The sequence below is a fragment of the Berghia stephanieae genome, chromosome 13 (genome assembly GCF_034508935.2).
Source record: "Berghia stephanieae isolate SIO BIC M18660-M18661 chromosome 13, UCSD_Bste_1.3, whole genome shotgun sequence".
NCBI classification, from domain to species: domain Eukaryota; kingdom Metazoa; phylum Mollusca; class Gastropoda; order Nudibranchia; family Aeolidiidae; genus Berghia; species Berghia stephanieae.
In genome coordinates, this window is record NC_088372.1 from 35,685,280 (window position 1) to 35,698,946 (window position 13,667).

The 13,667-nt window shown below is 35.7% G+C and overlaps 1 protein-coding gene across 1 annotated transcript in view; it reads right to left on the minus strand.

Moving 5' to 3' along the window:
- Window positions 1-570: 570 nt before the first annotated feature.
- The window catches only part of LOC144959000 (disco-interacting protein 2 homolog C-like), a 90,083-nt gene continuing 76,986 nt past the window's right edge, over window positions 571-13,667 (minus strand). Inside the window, exons 30-40 of the mRNA XM_078891315.1 lie at window positions 12,936-13,075; window positions 12,243-12,404; window positions 10,196-10,326; window positions 9,398-9,489; window positions 8,046-8,122; window positions 7,188-7,358; window positions 6,165-6,284; window positions 5,381-5,455; window positions 3,979-4,153; window positions 3,373-3,496; window positions 571-2,918 (exon numbers count right to left, since the gene is read on the minus strand). Coding sequence (XP_078747441.1) covers window positions 2,666-2,918; window positions 3,373-3,496; window positions 3,979-4,153; window positions 5,381-5,455; window positions 6,165-6,284; window positions 7,188-7,358; window positions 8,046-8,122; window positions 9,398-9,489; window positions 10,196-10,326; window positions 12,243-12,404; window positions 12,936-13,075 — 1,520 coding nt within the window. The 3' untranslated portion in view covers window positions 571-2,665. The remainder of the gene's footprint in view (window positions 2,919-3,372; window positions 3,497-3,978; window positions 4,154-5,380; window positions 5,456-6,164; window positions 6,285-7,187; window positions 7,359-8,045; window positions 8,123-9,397; window positions 9,490-10,195; window positions 10,327-12,242; window positions 12,405-12,935; window positions 13,076-13,667) is intronic.

Genomic DNA, 13,667 nt, shown 5'->3' on the forward strand with positions numbered 1-13,667 from the left:
AAGTGGAAAATAAATACTATTTCTTGTATTATAAAACATTCTAAGTTCTTATTTCTCTTCATTTCGTTTCTAAATTCCCTGTTTGGGGTCCGATGACTCATCCCGACATAATACTGTTTCGACAAGCTGGGTCACAAATAACGATTAGATAATAGAAATTTATAACATAGCTCAAATTGCATGGTGATAAAACATATCATTTTTATATCATTATTATTATTAAAAAAAACATAATATGATTGCAATTGAAATGATTATCATTAGTGTAATCTCTTTGTTCCTACCTTTTCATGTTCATCATGTAATGCCTAATAATAACTTATATATCGCATTCACAATAATTAGCTATTTACAAATTTATGGTTAGAGTAAGAAGGAGATGGGGGGGGGGAGGTGAACAAATCTGCTAACCATCACAACACACACACACACACACACACACACACACACACACACACACACACACACACACACACACACACACACACACGCACATACACAGACACTAATTTCTCAGAGTATACAAATTTACAAAACATATAAAGGAGGGAAAAATTTTTAAACATTGCACTCTCCGCTCTCTCGTTTTTTTCCCCCAGCTCTTTGCAAAACAAAAGAAAGGGACTTTTTTCTTCATTCACATTTTAATATTGCAATAGCATTAAAAAAAATACTGCCTTTGTATTGAAAACAAAGAAAAATGCTTTATTGAAGAAGAAATAATAAGAACAATTGATAGTCATTGAACAATAAAATCATGATTATCATAGTCATCACATATACGTCAATTGAATAAATATTCTAATTGCAGCAAGAAAAATGAATTGTGTAGGAGAAAAACACAAAACAAAACAATCATAGCAATAAGTTCCATCCACGGCTTGATAGAAATAGTACAAAGTAGAAAACTAGAAAGAAATAATTACATAAAAAATAAAAATGGCATGAGGATGAAAATAACAACCAGTTGGGTTTGTTTTGGTTTTTGTTTTTTTAAATTATCGGGGTAGCCAATTCAAGTGGCAAAAAATTTACTGAACTTTTACACAGACACATTGACCAACCCCTTTGTGAGCAGGTGAACTCCGGTGTTACGACGTGTACTGATTTTTTTTCAGTTTAGCAGGTGATTGTAAAAGATACTGATGATTTATAACATATACTGATGATTTATAACGTATACTGTGGGTTTAAAACATAAACTGTGGGTTTATAACATACTGAATTCCCTAAGTTTACGTAAAATTGGCAACCTTGTGTTATAAAAGGATTCCTGAATGTCATTTTTGAAGCAAGCAAAGAATTACTTGCACTTGAACTGTGGGTAACTATCTTCCTGCATTACCTCAAGTGATCCAAGCTTTATTTTTAACCATGTGTTTCCAGAGCTCATAGTCCTGGAGCCAGATTATTTATCCTCAGTTCTTTGATGTTTAAAAGAATAATAACAATTAAGCCACTCAGCCATTATAAAGTGTTTTCTGCCATAGATAAATCATAATGGCTACTTACCAAGCAACTGCAGGGATGGATGAATACTGGATTTTTTAAAATATATATTCCTTCTAACATTCAGGAATCGAATCAATATTTTAATGTGTCAATAAGAACTCCAAGGTGCTAAAGAACAAAAAAAAAAAAAAGGTCTAAAGTTTATCCAAACGACCACATCCATATCTCAAAATGACCATTTCGAACCAGACTCATTTCAATCTCTAAAGACCACATCCATATCTCAAAATGACCATTTCGAACCAGACTCATTTCAATCTCTAAAGACCACATCCATATCTCAAAATGACCATTTCGAACCAGACTCATTTCAATCTCTAAAGACCACATCCATATCTCAAAATGACCATTTCGAACCAGACTCATTTCAATCTCTAAAGACCACATCCATATTTCAAAATGACCATTTCGAACCAGACTCATTTCAATATCTAATTCCTCAACAAATATGAATTAACACATTTTAAAAATATGTTAGCAGATCTCTAATTATGAACAATCGATAAATATTCACATTATATAGTCTATCCAACATCTTCAGTTGTCTCAATTCTCAAGATCACTTTTCAAAAGGACATGAGGTAATACGCAGACTTGCCACAGATACAAGGCTTGTATATGCTTAAGGGAAAAATCTGAATTATTGAAAGAAAACATACTAAACCAAAATCCAATCCAATCCAATCCAATTCATATTGCTACAGCTTCAATGCTGAAGACAGACACAACATTTATGTGGAGTGGGAAGGTTTTAAGTACTTGGTCCATATTTTTATGAATATTCACTTTAAAATACTTCAAAATTTGATGCAATGTAATTCACTTTAGCCAGATACTCATTTCAAATTTAAATTATAATATTTCAACTCTTTCCCTCTGAAATTTTGGTATGAAAATTTGAATTTGGAGTAAAGAAATAAAAAAAAAAAAAAAAAAAACAAATTGAAGATGGCCCAAATTTGGTTAAAATAAAAAAAAAAAAGATCTGTGTATATTGATTAAATCTGCATCAGCGGCAAGTCTTTTATCATAAGCCTGTCATTTATACAATGATTCATTGTTCAACTTAACTCACAGTCACACACACCCACACAGACAAACATACTCTTCACTCTCTCTCTCTCACATCCATATGCAATCCCTCACAAATCATCTACATATTGTAGGCAACATAGATTGGGTCCAGCTGATCAGCCAGGAATCCATCCCTCAAGTGCATGCGCTGCTTCTCTCCCCTGGAGTTGATGGGTATAACTCCAGGGTCCACCACCACCACCACACCCACGATGAGATAGTGTTCCTCCAGAATTACGTTGGTCACCAGGGGAACCAGATCCAGAGCCTCGTTCTCATTGCCGTCCAACTCTACCACAACCACTAGCAGATTGGTCCATGTGAACACGGCACTGGAACAATGAACGTGTATAATATAGTTATATTTCACTATTACAATGACCAAATTGTTTGTAATGGAGCAGAAAATATTAGACTATATAACTATAGATATAGAAAGAAAAAAGGGTGAACAAAAATAACTTAAACTACGAAAAAGTAAACAATTTTTCGACCCCTTGTCCACTCAGTAGCGATTGGGTAAGTGGGCCTGTTAGACCAGTTGGAAAGTACTGTGCGATAGACTAGCATCTAATCCAAAGGGTATCAAGCAATTGCTATTGTCCGTTTCACACTATAAAAGCAGGGGAAAAACTCCAGCTCCATGGGCCTAATGGCCCTGAAGGTTTACTTCACCAACTTGAGGTCACAGACACTTAAGAAAATACAAAGGGTTTCTGATCAAGGAAAGGATAAAAGTAGATCCTAAGAGTCATCTTGCAATATGAGGAGTCCTTAGTTTCTTACCATTCACAAATCTTGCGATGAGAGCGTTGCACAGTCATCTCAATGTCAATGGGATGGTAACGCATTCCCCTCAGCATGATGGTCTCATCCAGGGCACCCACCACAAAGATTGCGTCATGACGCTCTGAAAAATATACAGGGGAATATTATCATACACACAAATAAAAACATTATTGATAAAACCAACACGTGAATCAAACTGATGCAATGCAAAGGAATTAAATTCTTCTCTTGCTTATCACTATCACCACCGTTTTCATCATCATCATCGTCATCAAAACCATCAACATCATCTAATATCATCAACATTATTAGTATCATCATCAACATCATCTCACATCATCATCATTACTATAATCATTATTATCACTATTATTAACAATATCATCACCATTATTACTATCATTATTATCATTATCATTATTACCATTATTAGTATTATTATCATTATCATTATTATTATTATTATTATTATTATTATTATTATTATTATTATTATTAGGATGGTAAAATCTGAATCTTCAGTTTATATAAAACAAAAAAAAAACCAAAAAAAAAACCAGAAAGAAAAATGTTTCCAACCAAGACGACATCATTGTTCAATACCTCCATCTGATTGAGTGAGGTCCGTACGTCGAATGAATCCCAGGAAGCCAGTCCTGGAGTAGCTGGTACTCGTGTCTCCTGTACAAAGGACTGAATCGAAATGGTCGTGATGGAGGGACTCCTCTCCATAGATGGTGAAATAGCCATTGGCATTGTGGGGACTGTTCACCCAGATCTGTGGTATGGTGGCCATTTCAAAGGTTTGTTAATGTTTGAAAGTTTTAGTTTAATTTCTTTTGACAGCATATTTATAAAGTAATAAACAAAAATGAATTATTAACTGCTTCAAAAACATAACAAAATACCAAACAAGAAAAGTTTAAGGCTCTATGCCCTTCTTCAGTCCAGAACAAAAACAATAAAAACATGATAACTACATTACTCAAAACCAGACAGATGGCAGAGAAATCTTTGGCAGAGAATTTTCCTTTCAGGGAAAAAAAAATGTATCGTTACAGTGCATAGTATTGAAGGACTTTGCATACATACTATTAACGTTTGTGCCAAAATCATGACTTATCTCAAAACCACTCGTTATTTCTAGTTCTTTTATCAAATACGGTCAAAATATATGACATAATATATACCATTTCATTAAAGCGACAAAATGTCTCACTTCATTTCTTGTTATAACAGTATATGAAATCAACAACGATCTATTCAAAAGCATGACCTAAGTAAGGGGGTCCCGATAGATCTGTTGGTAGAGCACTCGCTTCATACGCAAAGGCACCGAGATCAATCCCGGGTGCAGTCAAGATTTTTTCTGACCCCACTGTCCATGCAGCAGTGACTGGGTAGCTGGGTCTGGTCGAAATGGTGGAAAGTACTTTGCGTTAGACTACTGTCCTATCAAAAGGATAACACGCAATTGCTATTGTCCATTTCACGCAAAAGAAACCAGGATAAACTCTGGTTCCACGGGCCTCATGGCTCAGAAGGACGATATCTCTAAGTAATTCTTATGCTTCTCACTTTCCTTTTATTTGATTAATATTATTTATAAAAACTGGACATAAGATACAATATTATAAAACATTGATATTTAAATTACAAAGACGTTACAAGTTGTTCTATATCAGTGCTGATGGTGACAAAAAGGGAAAAAGGAGGAAAATTATGAATGGTTTTATTTACGCCACATGTTTACTTCACTAACACCCCTTTGAGAGCCATAAACTACTCTAGCTATCTTCTGAATAGTGGGAAAGCTGCACCAGTGTGATCCACTACACATCAAATCTCTTAAGGCCAGAATATTTGATTGAGGAAAGTGTCATTTTTTTTAAAGGAGGAAATTCCTCCTCTGACACAAAAATCACGGATTTCCGCGGATCCGAGGAAAACCATCAGCACTGCTATATTGACAACCCCAATGTGCATATATACTGGAATGACTGACCTCTCCCAGATGTGAATCGGCACACTGGCCCTTGGTCTCTGGGTTGGCAATGACCACCTTCACACCGGGTAGAAGCTGATAACCATGTGGAAAATAGAAAAACATTTATGGTGATCGTGAGGTCATTATCATTATAACTAGGTCAATAATAAAGAAAGAAAAAAAGGGAAATTAATCTCTATATATGCCTTCTGCATATGAAAAAAAACAACTTTCATTTTCCTTTAACTCACTCAAACCTAACACCGACTATACCCCATGCCAATTTATTACATTTTTCTGAGACAAATTATAGGCGTAGTATCAAAGCTAATGTTTTTTACATGTTAATGGTAGCTGAATAAAACTCAATTTCTAAATACCTTATACTGTTTATACTTTTATCCGTTTGTAGGAAGTTTGTTATAAGTAAGTGTGCACTTCTCTGTGTGTGTGAATGTGTGTGTGTGAGAGAGAGAGAGAGAGAGAGCGAGAGAGAGAGAGAGAAAAAGAGAGAGAGAGAGAGAGAGAGAGAGAGAGAGAGAGAGAGGAGAGGAGAGAGAGAGAGAGAGAGAGAGAGAGAGAGAAGAGAGAGAGAGAGAGAGAGAGAGAGAGAGAGAGAGAGAGAGAGAAGGAGAAAGAAATAGACAGAGAGAGAGAGATGTTTCAGTTCAAATTCCTACTAACGAAAGAGTGAAAATGGAAAGGCTTTGTATGGGAACAAAACAGACAATGGACGTTTCGGGTACAAACCCTTCGTCAGCACAACAATACACAAACGTGGAAAACAAATAATAGGGCTTACCTTGCCCGATTCCAACAAACACAGGGAATGAGGACTACCTTTTTCTACCAGAGTCACACGGTCATTCCTCAATGCCAGCATATCTACATACACTGTACTGGTCTCCGGGCAGGAGGCACCCTGATCAAAATGGAAGACAAAAATCATTTCTTAACCAAGAAAACCTTAAAAGCATTTATATAGCGCAATATCCACTAACCGTGTTCAAAACACTTTACAAGGGGTCTCTAGCAAACAGCAACACATAACAATAAGGACGAAATATGACGCTTGTTAGGCGTTATTATAATTTTTCCTAAAAGAGACAATGCTGTTAACAGAAATCTACTCACTTTACACCTGAGTATGGTGAGAGAATGTGACTAAACTATGGACTGCTCAGAGTGGGACTCAAACCCTGGACCTTCTGTTCCGAAGTCTAGATCATACCAGAAGACCACATTGCCATACACAAAATATATATAAATAAATAAATAGCTACCTAGTTCCCACTTCTCCAACTCCAAATGAAAATTTTTTTGTTTTTTTAAAAAACCTCTACCTCCATGCATGCACCAAGAGCAATCTTACATTCAACTTGATTCACAAGCACATGAGTATGACAAGGTGAATGACGTTAGAACAGTTAGAATTGTTTGCAGATGATTGTCGCTGTCAGAATTCAACCAATGAAATGCAGCATCCTAACACAGTCTCTGATTCAAGTTTTTTTTAAGATGAGTGTAAAATTGTACAACTCACAAGCACATTAGACCCCCCACCCCCGACATGAGAACGAAGTTTTGAATACAAAATGATTTAATCTATTTATTCCTGCTCACCCCGCCCTTATATTTTCTTTCTTTCTTCCCTTCATTCCCTTTCCCATTCCTTCCCTTCCCTCCCCTCCCCTTCCCTAAAAAGTAAAAAGTAAAAAATGAAAGCAGAAAGAAACAAAAACAAAAACAAAAAAAAATACAACAACAAAGAATTTTAAAAAGGAAAGAAATGGAGAAATAAATGTTATAATTACAAAGCACCAACCTGTAAACCTATGCCAATGTTGACACGACAACCAAAACTGGTACTGACAGACCTGGGGGATAGACCCAGGCTGGCAAACAGTTTGGTGAATGAGGTGGTCAGGAGGATACGAGGACGTTCCTCTGCTATCACACAGCAGGCACGAACACACGACAGATTCACTCCCTTGGCCTGGAATGGAATGGAATAGAAAGGAGGACATTTGACTTAGAATTTCTTTTTTTAAATGGCTTTTAGTTTTTAAAAACTCACAACATCTGCCAGTCAGATATTACGTATCTACACACAAAACTATGTGTAACCTTAAATGTTTATAGTCTGATTAATACAATTTAGTGAGAACTATTCGTAAAAATGGCTGGCTAAAAACAATAACAAAGAGCTGAGTGATGTCAATATCATTCCTGCTTAAAGAAAATGTAAGACAACAGGGACTGGACAAGCAGAAATCAGAAGTTGATCTAAGAGTGATATAAACTTTTGGTTCGTCTGACACCACTTAAAAGTCCTATATTAATAACACTGTAAGTTTCCTTAAATCAAAATGATTGCAACATTACCATATGATTAAAGACCTAACAGTGATATAATACAATGGAGATAGGATTGAAAAGGGTAAAAAATATATCACCTATCCCAAAAATATAATTTTTAAGTGTTTTCGGATGAACGAAAAGGATAAATCATTCTTAGACTCTTAGATCAAATAAACTACGTGGTAACAAAAATAATGACACTTTAGCGGTTTAACATCATTTCAAAATATAACAATTAGAATTTTTAAAAACTTCTAATGTCTATTTTAAACAGAATTGTTTCAAATTTCAATGTCAATTTCCAAAGTAAAATCCAACCAACCTTGAGCGAAGCAGTAGATGTTCCCAAACCTTTTGTACAGAGCTCCATTACACCGTAAGAGCAAAATGTGTCCCTCACTGAAACATACAAAAATTTATGAAATAAATTGAGTGACAAATTCAGAGTAAGCTAGAGACTGTGTTGCCAGGTAGAAATGGTATTATCAATTTTTAAAAATCTAAACTCATATAACATTACTTACTTTTTAAAAAATATTTTTCTAATTACATATTTATAGATTAGTTTCTAAAAAATAATTGTACGTGGGGAGGAGGGGATTGGGGGCGTTGTTTGTTTTGTTTTTAAGGGTTTTACAGTGCTTGTAAAAAGATTCTAGAATTACAATTAAAGCACCCAAGAAAAGCTCAGACAAAGGGGAATTGATTCAAATAGGAAACAGATGTAGATTCCAAGATCAGCTAAAAGTCTCACCCAGACACCAGCACAAGATCCCACTGAGAGGAATACACTCAAATATTTACAAATCACATGTTAAAAATTAAAAAATACATAACAGAGAGATGATTTACAAGGAAAAAAATATCATCTCCCAAAACTATAACTATACATTCAACTGTTTCTCTCCCAGCCAAGGACTCCAGCCATAGTCAGGACAAAACTAAGTAATCTCATTCCAAGACAAAGACAGAAAACAATTTGGAAAACCGATATTGGGGGATAGAAGACACAGTCAGTGCCTCCATGCCCACTATGGGAGGCAGGAACCCCATCCAGGGGTGGGGTGGGGTCATTGATCAGACCAAATTCTTCAGTCCAGAGGATAAAAAGTTATTGTTAATGTAAATTCCAAGCGTCAAGAAATGGAATGAGAAAAAAAACTTGACTCTATATTTTGTTAGTTTGTAAAGGCTCTAGCCATTTCTATCTATTCCTTAATTTTTCCAAGCTACCTGCAACAAGGCCATCGGGGAATGAATGCTCGAAATCAAAATTAAAATTGCTCTAAACTGAGTGGACTGTTTGTTTGTTTATTTACATTTAAACTGAACTAGAGTTTATCGAGAGCACAATATCCCCTAAACATGCTCAACATGGTTTACAAGAACTCCCAAGCCAACAGCAATTCTTTAACGTGTAGGACACCGCATGGTGCCTGTAATATGATAATACAATATTTATTTTCGACAGCAACAACCCTGTAACTGTAACCAGCCAAGCATGTGAAGCAAGTGATATACAGACTGAGCTGTTGGGACCCCCTACTGTTAAGAAGAGATGGTTCCTAAACATATAAACACAGACCGATCAAATGGGAAACAAAAACAAGGGGGGGGGGGGGGGGGGGGGGGGGGGGGGGGAAATGACATTAATGGATAGAGTTGTTTTCTTACCTTTATACATACTGACGGCAGTGAGCCAAACAGCTGGATTTAATTCTACTTCTGATGGTGGGACAAGTATGGAGTGATGACCAGAGTAAATACTGTGTGGAAATGAATAGAAGAAAAGTGTCTAAAATTAATATCGAGTTTCATATTATAAACAACATTATGAATTTTCACAAATAATTTAATGGTGGTTGTGATGATGATGATGATGATGATGATGATGATGATGATGATGATGATGATAATTAGACCTCTCAATTTAATTTTTTTTTTTTTTTTTTTTTTTTGTGGTGGTGGATAACAAAATGCAAAAAGAGGGCACCATAAATTCCGGTCTCAGGTTTAATTCTGACTCACTGCGAAAGCGGGTAAGTCAAAAAGTAATGGAACTCTTTAAAACTTTAAAACAAATGTATAATTTCAATTGGCCCAAATATGACGTCACATGAAAAAGAAACAAACTCAGTAGGACATTTGTCCCGTTTCTTTTTGACTCACCTTGTATATACACACATACACATTACATATGTGTATACATGTGCACACATATACATGCACATACGCACATTGCAATAATTGGCATAATCTAATTTCAATAATTCCCAAAGAGACAAGCTTTCAGATTCTTTTCGTACAATCAAAGTAATAATACAATAAAATGTGTAAGTTTTAGATATTAAGATTAGTACGAGGAATCCATGAATACAAGAAATAAGAGGACGATGAGTGTGTAGTGCACTGTACTATATTATTATATTGGTGGCTCTGCTGAAGTTATAAGATACGTATCCCTTCACTTACCTGCTGAGACACCACAAGACAAAGCCCAGTCCACTGTATGGATCCAGACACAAGGCCACGTCTCTGGATGGGTACAATTCACACTGGAGCTTCTGGGCCCGGCATAGAGCTGTAGCTGATGCGTGGGACATCTGAAGATGGGAACATTTATATTAGTGGACAAGGCTCCAAATTATGGTAAGTTGTTTTAACTTGACCTTTTGTTAAATTTTTGTTTCTTCTTTGTTTTGCGTGTGTGTGGGTGTGTGTTTGGGGGGGGGGGGGGGGGGGGGGGTTGGTGTTTTTTTTGGCTTGTACTGTTTTTTTATTTTTATATTTGGGAGGGAGGAGGGATGGACAGGTTCTATTATAAAAGAGCTATAATCTAAAAATAATTGCCTCCTTGGAGAATAAAAATAATGATGATTATTATTATTATTATTATTATTATTATTATTAGACCTGTAAATGAGCTCTATAAAAATTGACTGAAACTCTTCGACAAACTGAAGATTCAATTATTTTTAAAATGGAGAGGAGAGTGATAAATACAATACATTAAAATAGTGTGTGTTATTTCTTATGGAAGTATGACTGCCATAATTTGATGTAGAAGGAATGCTAAATAAGCATGTCATTCATAATCATATAGGTAAAGATGACTTCATCAAAGTCATAGTCATATTCCTGCCTCTGGAATTTTTTTTTTGACATAGTCAGAAAAATAATCACCATTATCATCTTTAACTTCTAGCCATGACCAATTGAATTTATTCCTCACACTCACATCTTTAACTTTATCGATGCTCGACAAGTCTGAATTGCGATCCACGAACAGCTCAGCCATTGTGAGAACATTAGAATAATGTAGCAATGAGCAAACTTGATTTTCAATCAGTAAATGACAGAGAGAAAAAAACTTAAATAAATATGACTTCTGGCTAATACACTGAATTATTAAGTAGAAGTGAATTATCAAGAAGAAACTTCGGCAGGCGTAGCGGAAAAATTCAAAGAATCGAAATGAAGGTAAATCACCACAAAACAGCAAGCTCGCTTGGGCTTGAGCAAAACAATGGCAGAAAACGTCCTGATTTGCACGGGAATTAATTAGGCTACTTACCATTGTTCCTTATAATCGGGTACTCAATCAGTGAAGAAACGGTCAACCAGTTTGTTTACAATGTGAGGCAATCGAAATGTGCTTGTATCAATCTATCCTAATCTAACTTTCGATTTAAAGGTGTCTCCACCATCTACTCGAGATGTTACTTCCGGCATTCGCATTTTATTTTTTTTTATAGTTTTAAAACCCAGCTTGTAATTGTGGTCAATTTTGGCTTAGACGAAACAGTGAAATTTATCGCTCGGCGGCTCAGTTAAAATTGGCTACCGTTGGGATCACGACAGGTTGGAAAGTGAAAAAATAATTTAACGAAGGCTGTGTGAAATTACACTGCGATGTGTTCAGTCACGCCAATTCTAAAAAGCGCCGCTTAGCCTTGGCAATAAATCCATCGTTAATATTAACGGCTCCCATGAGCTATGCGTAGCGTTATGGAACACTCCTAATTACTTTACGGTCATTCGACTACGATTTGTGAATTCTTTCTTTCTTCACTTCTTTCTTTCTTTCCTTTTTTTTAAATATTTGAATTTGACAAATTGACTGATTTCAGTTAATTGACTGAGAATTTACAGGTCTATATTATTATTATCATCATCGCCATTATCATCATCATTGAATTATTATCATTATCATTATTTTCATCCTCATCACAATCATCATTATTATTATTATTATTATTATTATTATTATATTATTCCCACATAAATCAAGGTATAAATTCTTGACGGACAGCAACTGTTGGGTAACTCAATCTGTTGGATCTGGCAGAAAATACGATTGACTAACATCCTCCTGTATGTCCAGAGGGTAGTAAGAAATTGCACCTGTCCACTTAACGATAATCAAACAGGATGAACTTCAAGTCCACGAGCCCTATGGCTCTCAAGGATTACTTAATCACTAACTTTTAAGATGAGTAACTAAAGTGTTAGGTCCTACCTTGACCCCAGCCAGCATGCCCGTGGTGGAGACACTAAAGTCCAAGTAACAGATCATCTCTGGAGTAGGAGCTCTGTAAACGGCTGCCAGCTTCTTTTTGGGTAGGTCATCAGTGTCTAACAGGTTGGTCCATGTCTTGGGATCAACTATGGCACTCGCTTCCTACAATGGCAGGGAATAAAAATTACATTGAAGGTGAGCCGTTTAAAAAAAAAAAACAAAAAAAAAAAAACATGTAAGCTGTAGATAACTGTAGATATCAGTATAACAATTCATTTGAGGCAGATTGCCTGGTGTTTATTCAGGCCAAATAAAAAATTATCTCTTCTTTCCTCTCTCTCTCTCCCCCCACCCCCCCTTTCCCCCTCTCATTTCCAATGCATGTTTTTGCTGGAGGGGGGACGGGTGCGGGGGAGGGATTGTCTTTTTATACATCTAATATCTCATGAAGGCAGTGATTTAATTCAGCAGACTTTAAAATTTCCAGATAACAAGCAAAAAAAGATGATGATGACGACGACGACGACGATCATCATCATCATCATCATCATCATCATTATTATTATTATTATTATTATTATTATTATTATTATTATTATTATTATTATTATTATCATCATTATTATTATTATTATCATCATCACCACCACCACCACCATCTCCACCATTATCAATCACACCAAATCCCCTAACCTTAGATTTAAGTAACTTGATGGTGGTGCCGTTGGTGAGGATGGCCACAGATTTGCTGACTTCTAGAATCATCCGGACTGTGGGTAGAGTGGATGCTACATTCTGTGGGTGAGGTGGTCGGATTGTCACTGGCACACAGCCTGTCAAGAAAAAAGAACCAAAAAAAAAAAGAAAATAATAAGTAAGCTAAGAAGTTAAAAGACATGTCAAAAGAAATAAAAACAACAAAAACCTATTATTTTCTTTTGAGACATGATAAAGATGGAGGACATATTACAAGAGTGGGAAATAAAAAAATCTGATCTCATCTATGATGCAAGATTTCAACTGACAGAAATACAATTTTATACAACAATAACGACTTTAAAAACCCTTCTTCACCCAACAATAAAAAGAGTGAAAACATGAATGTATTAACACTGACTATCTATTTGGATTTAAACTGATGTATTCACGTTTTTACTGTTCTAGTTGTTGGCCGAAGAAGAGTTTTTGAGCCCAAAACATTCCGCGTTTGGTATTTTGTTCTTTTCCAAAGGTTTTATATTTACTTTTGTTCATTACTTTTCACAGTCCATAGCTTCTAACAGCTGAGAATCAATTTTTTAACAAATTTTTGGAACTGCAAGACTTGCATCAACAAGAAGTGAAGTGAGTCGGAAAGTGCCAGAAGACAACAGAGAATAAAATAATCGCCGTGGCGACCCAGGCCGTGGATAGCTCATACAGTAG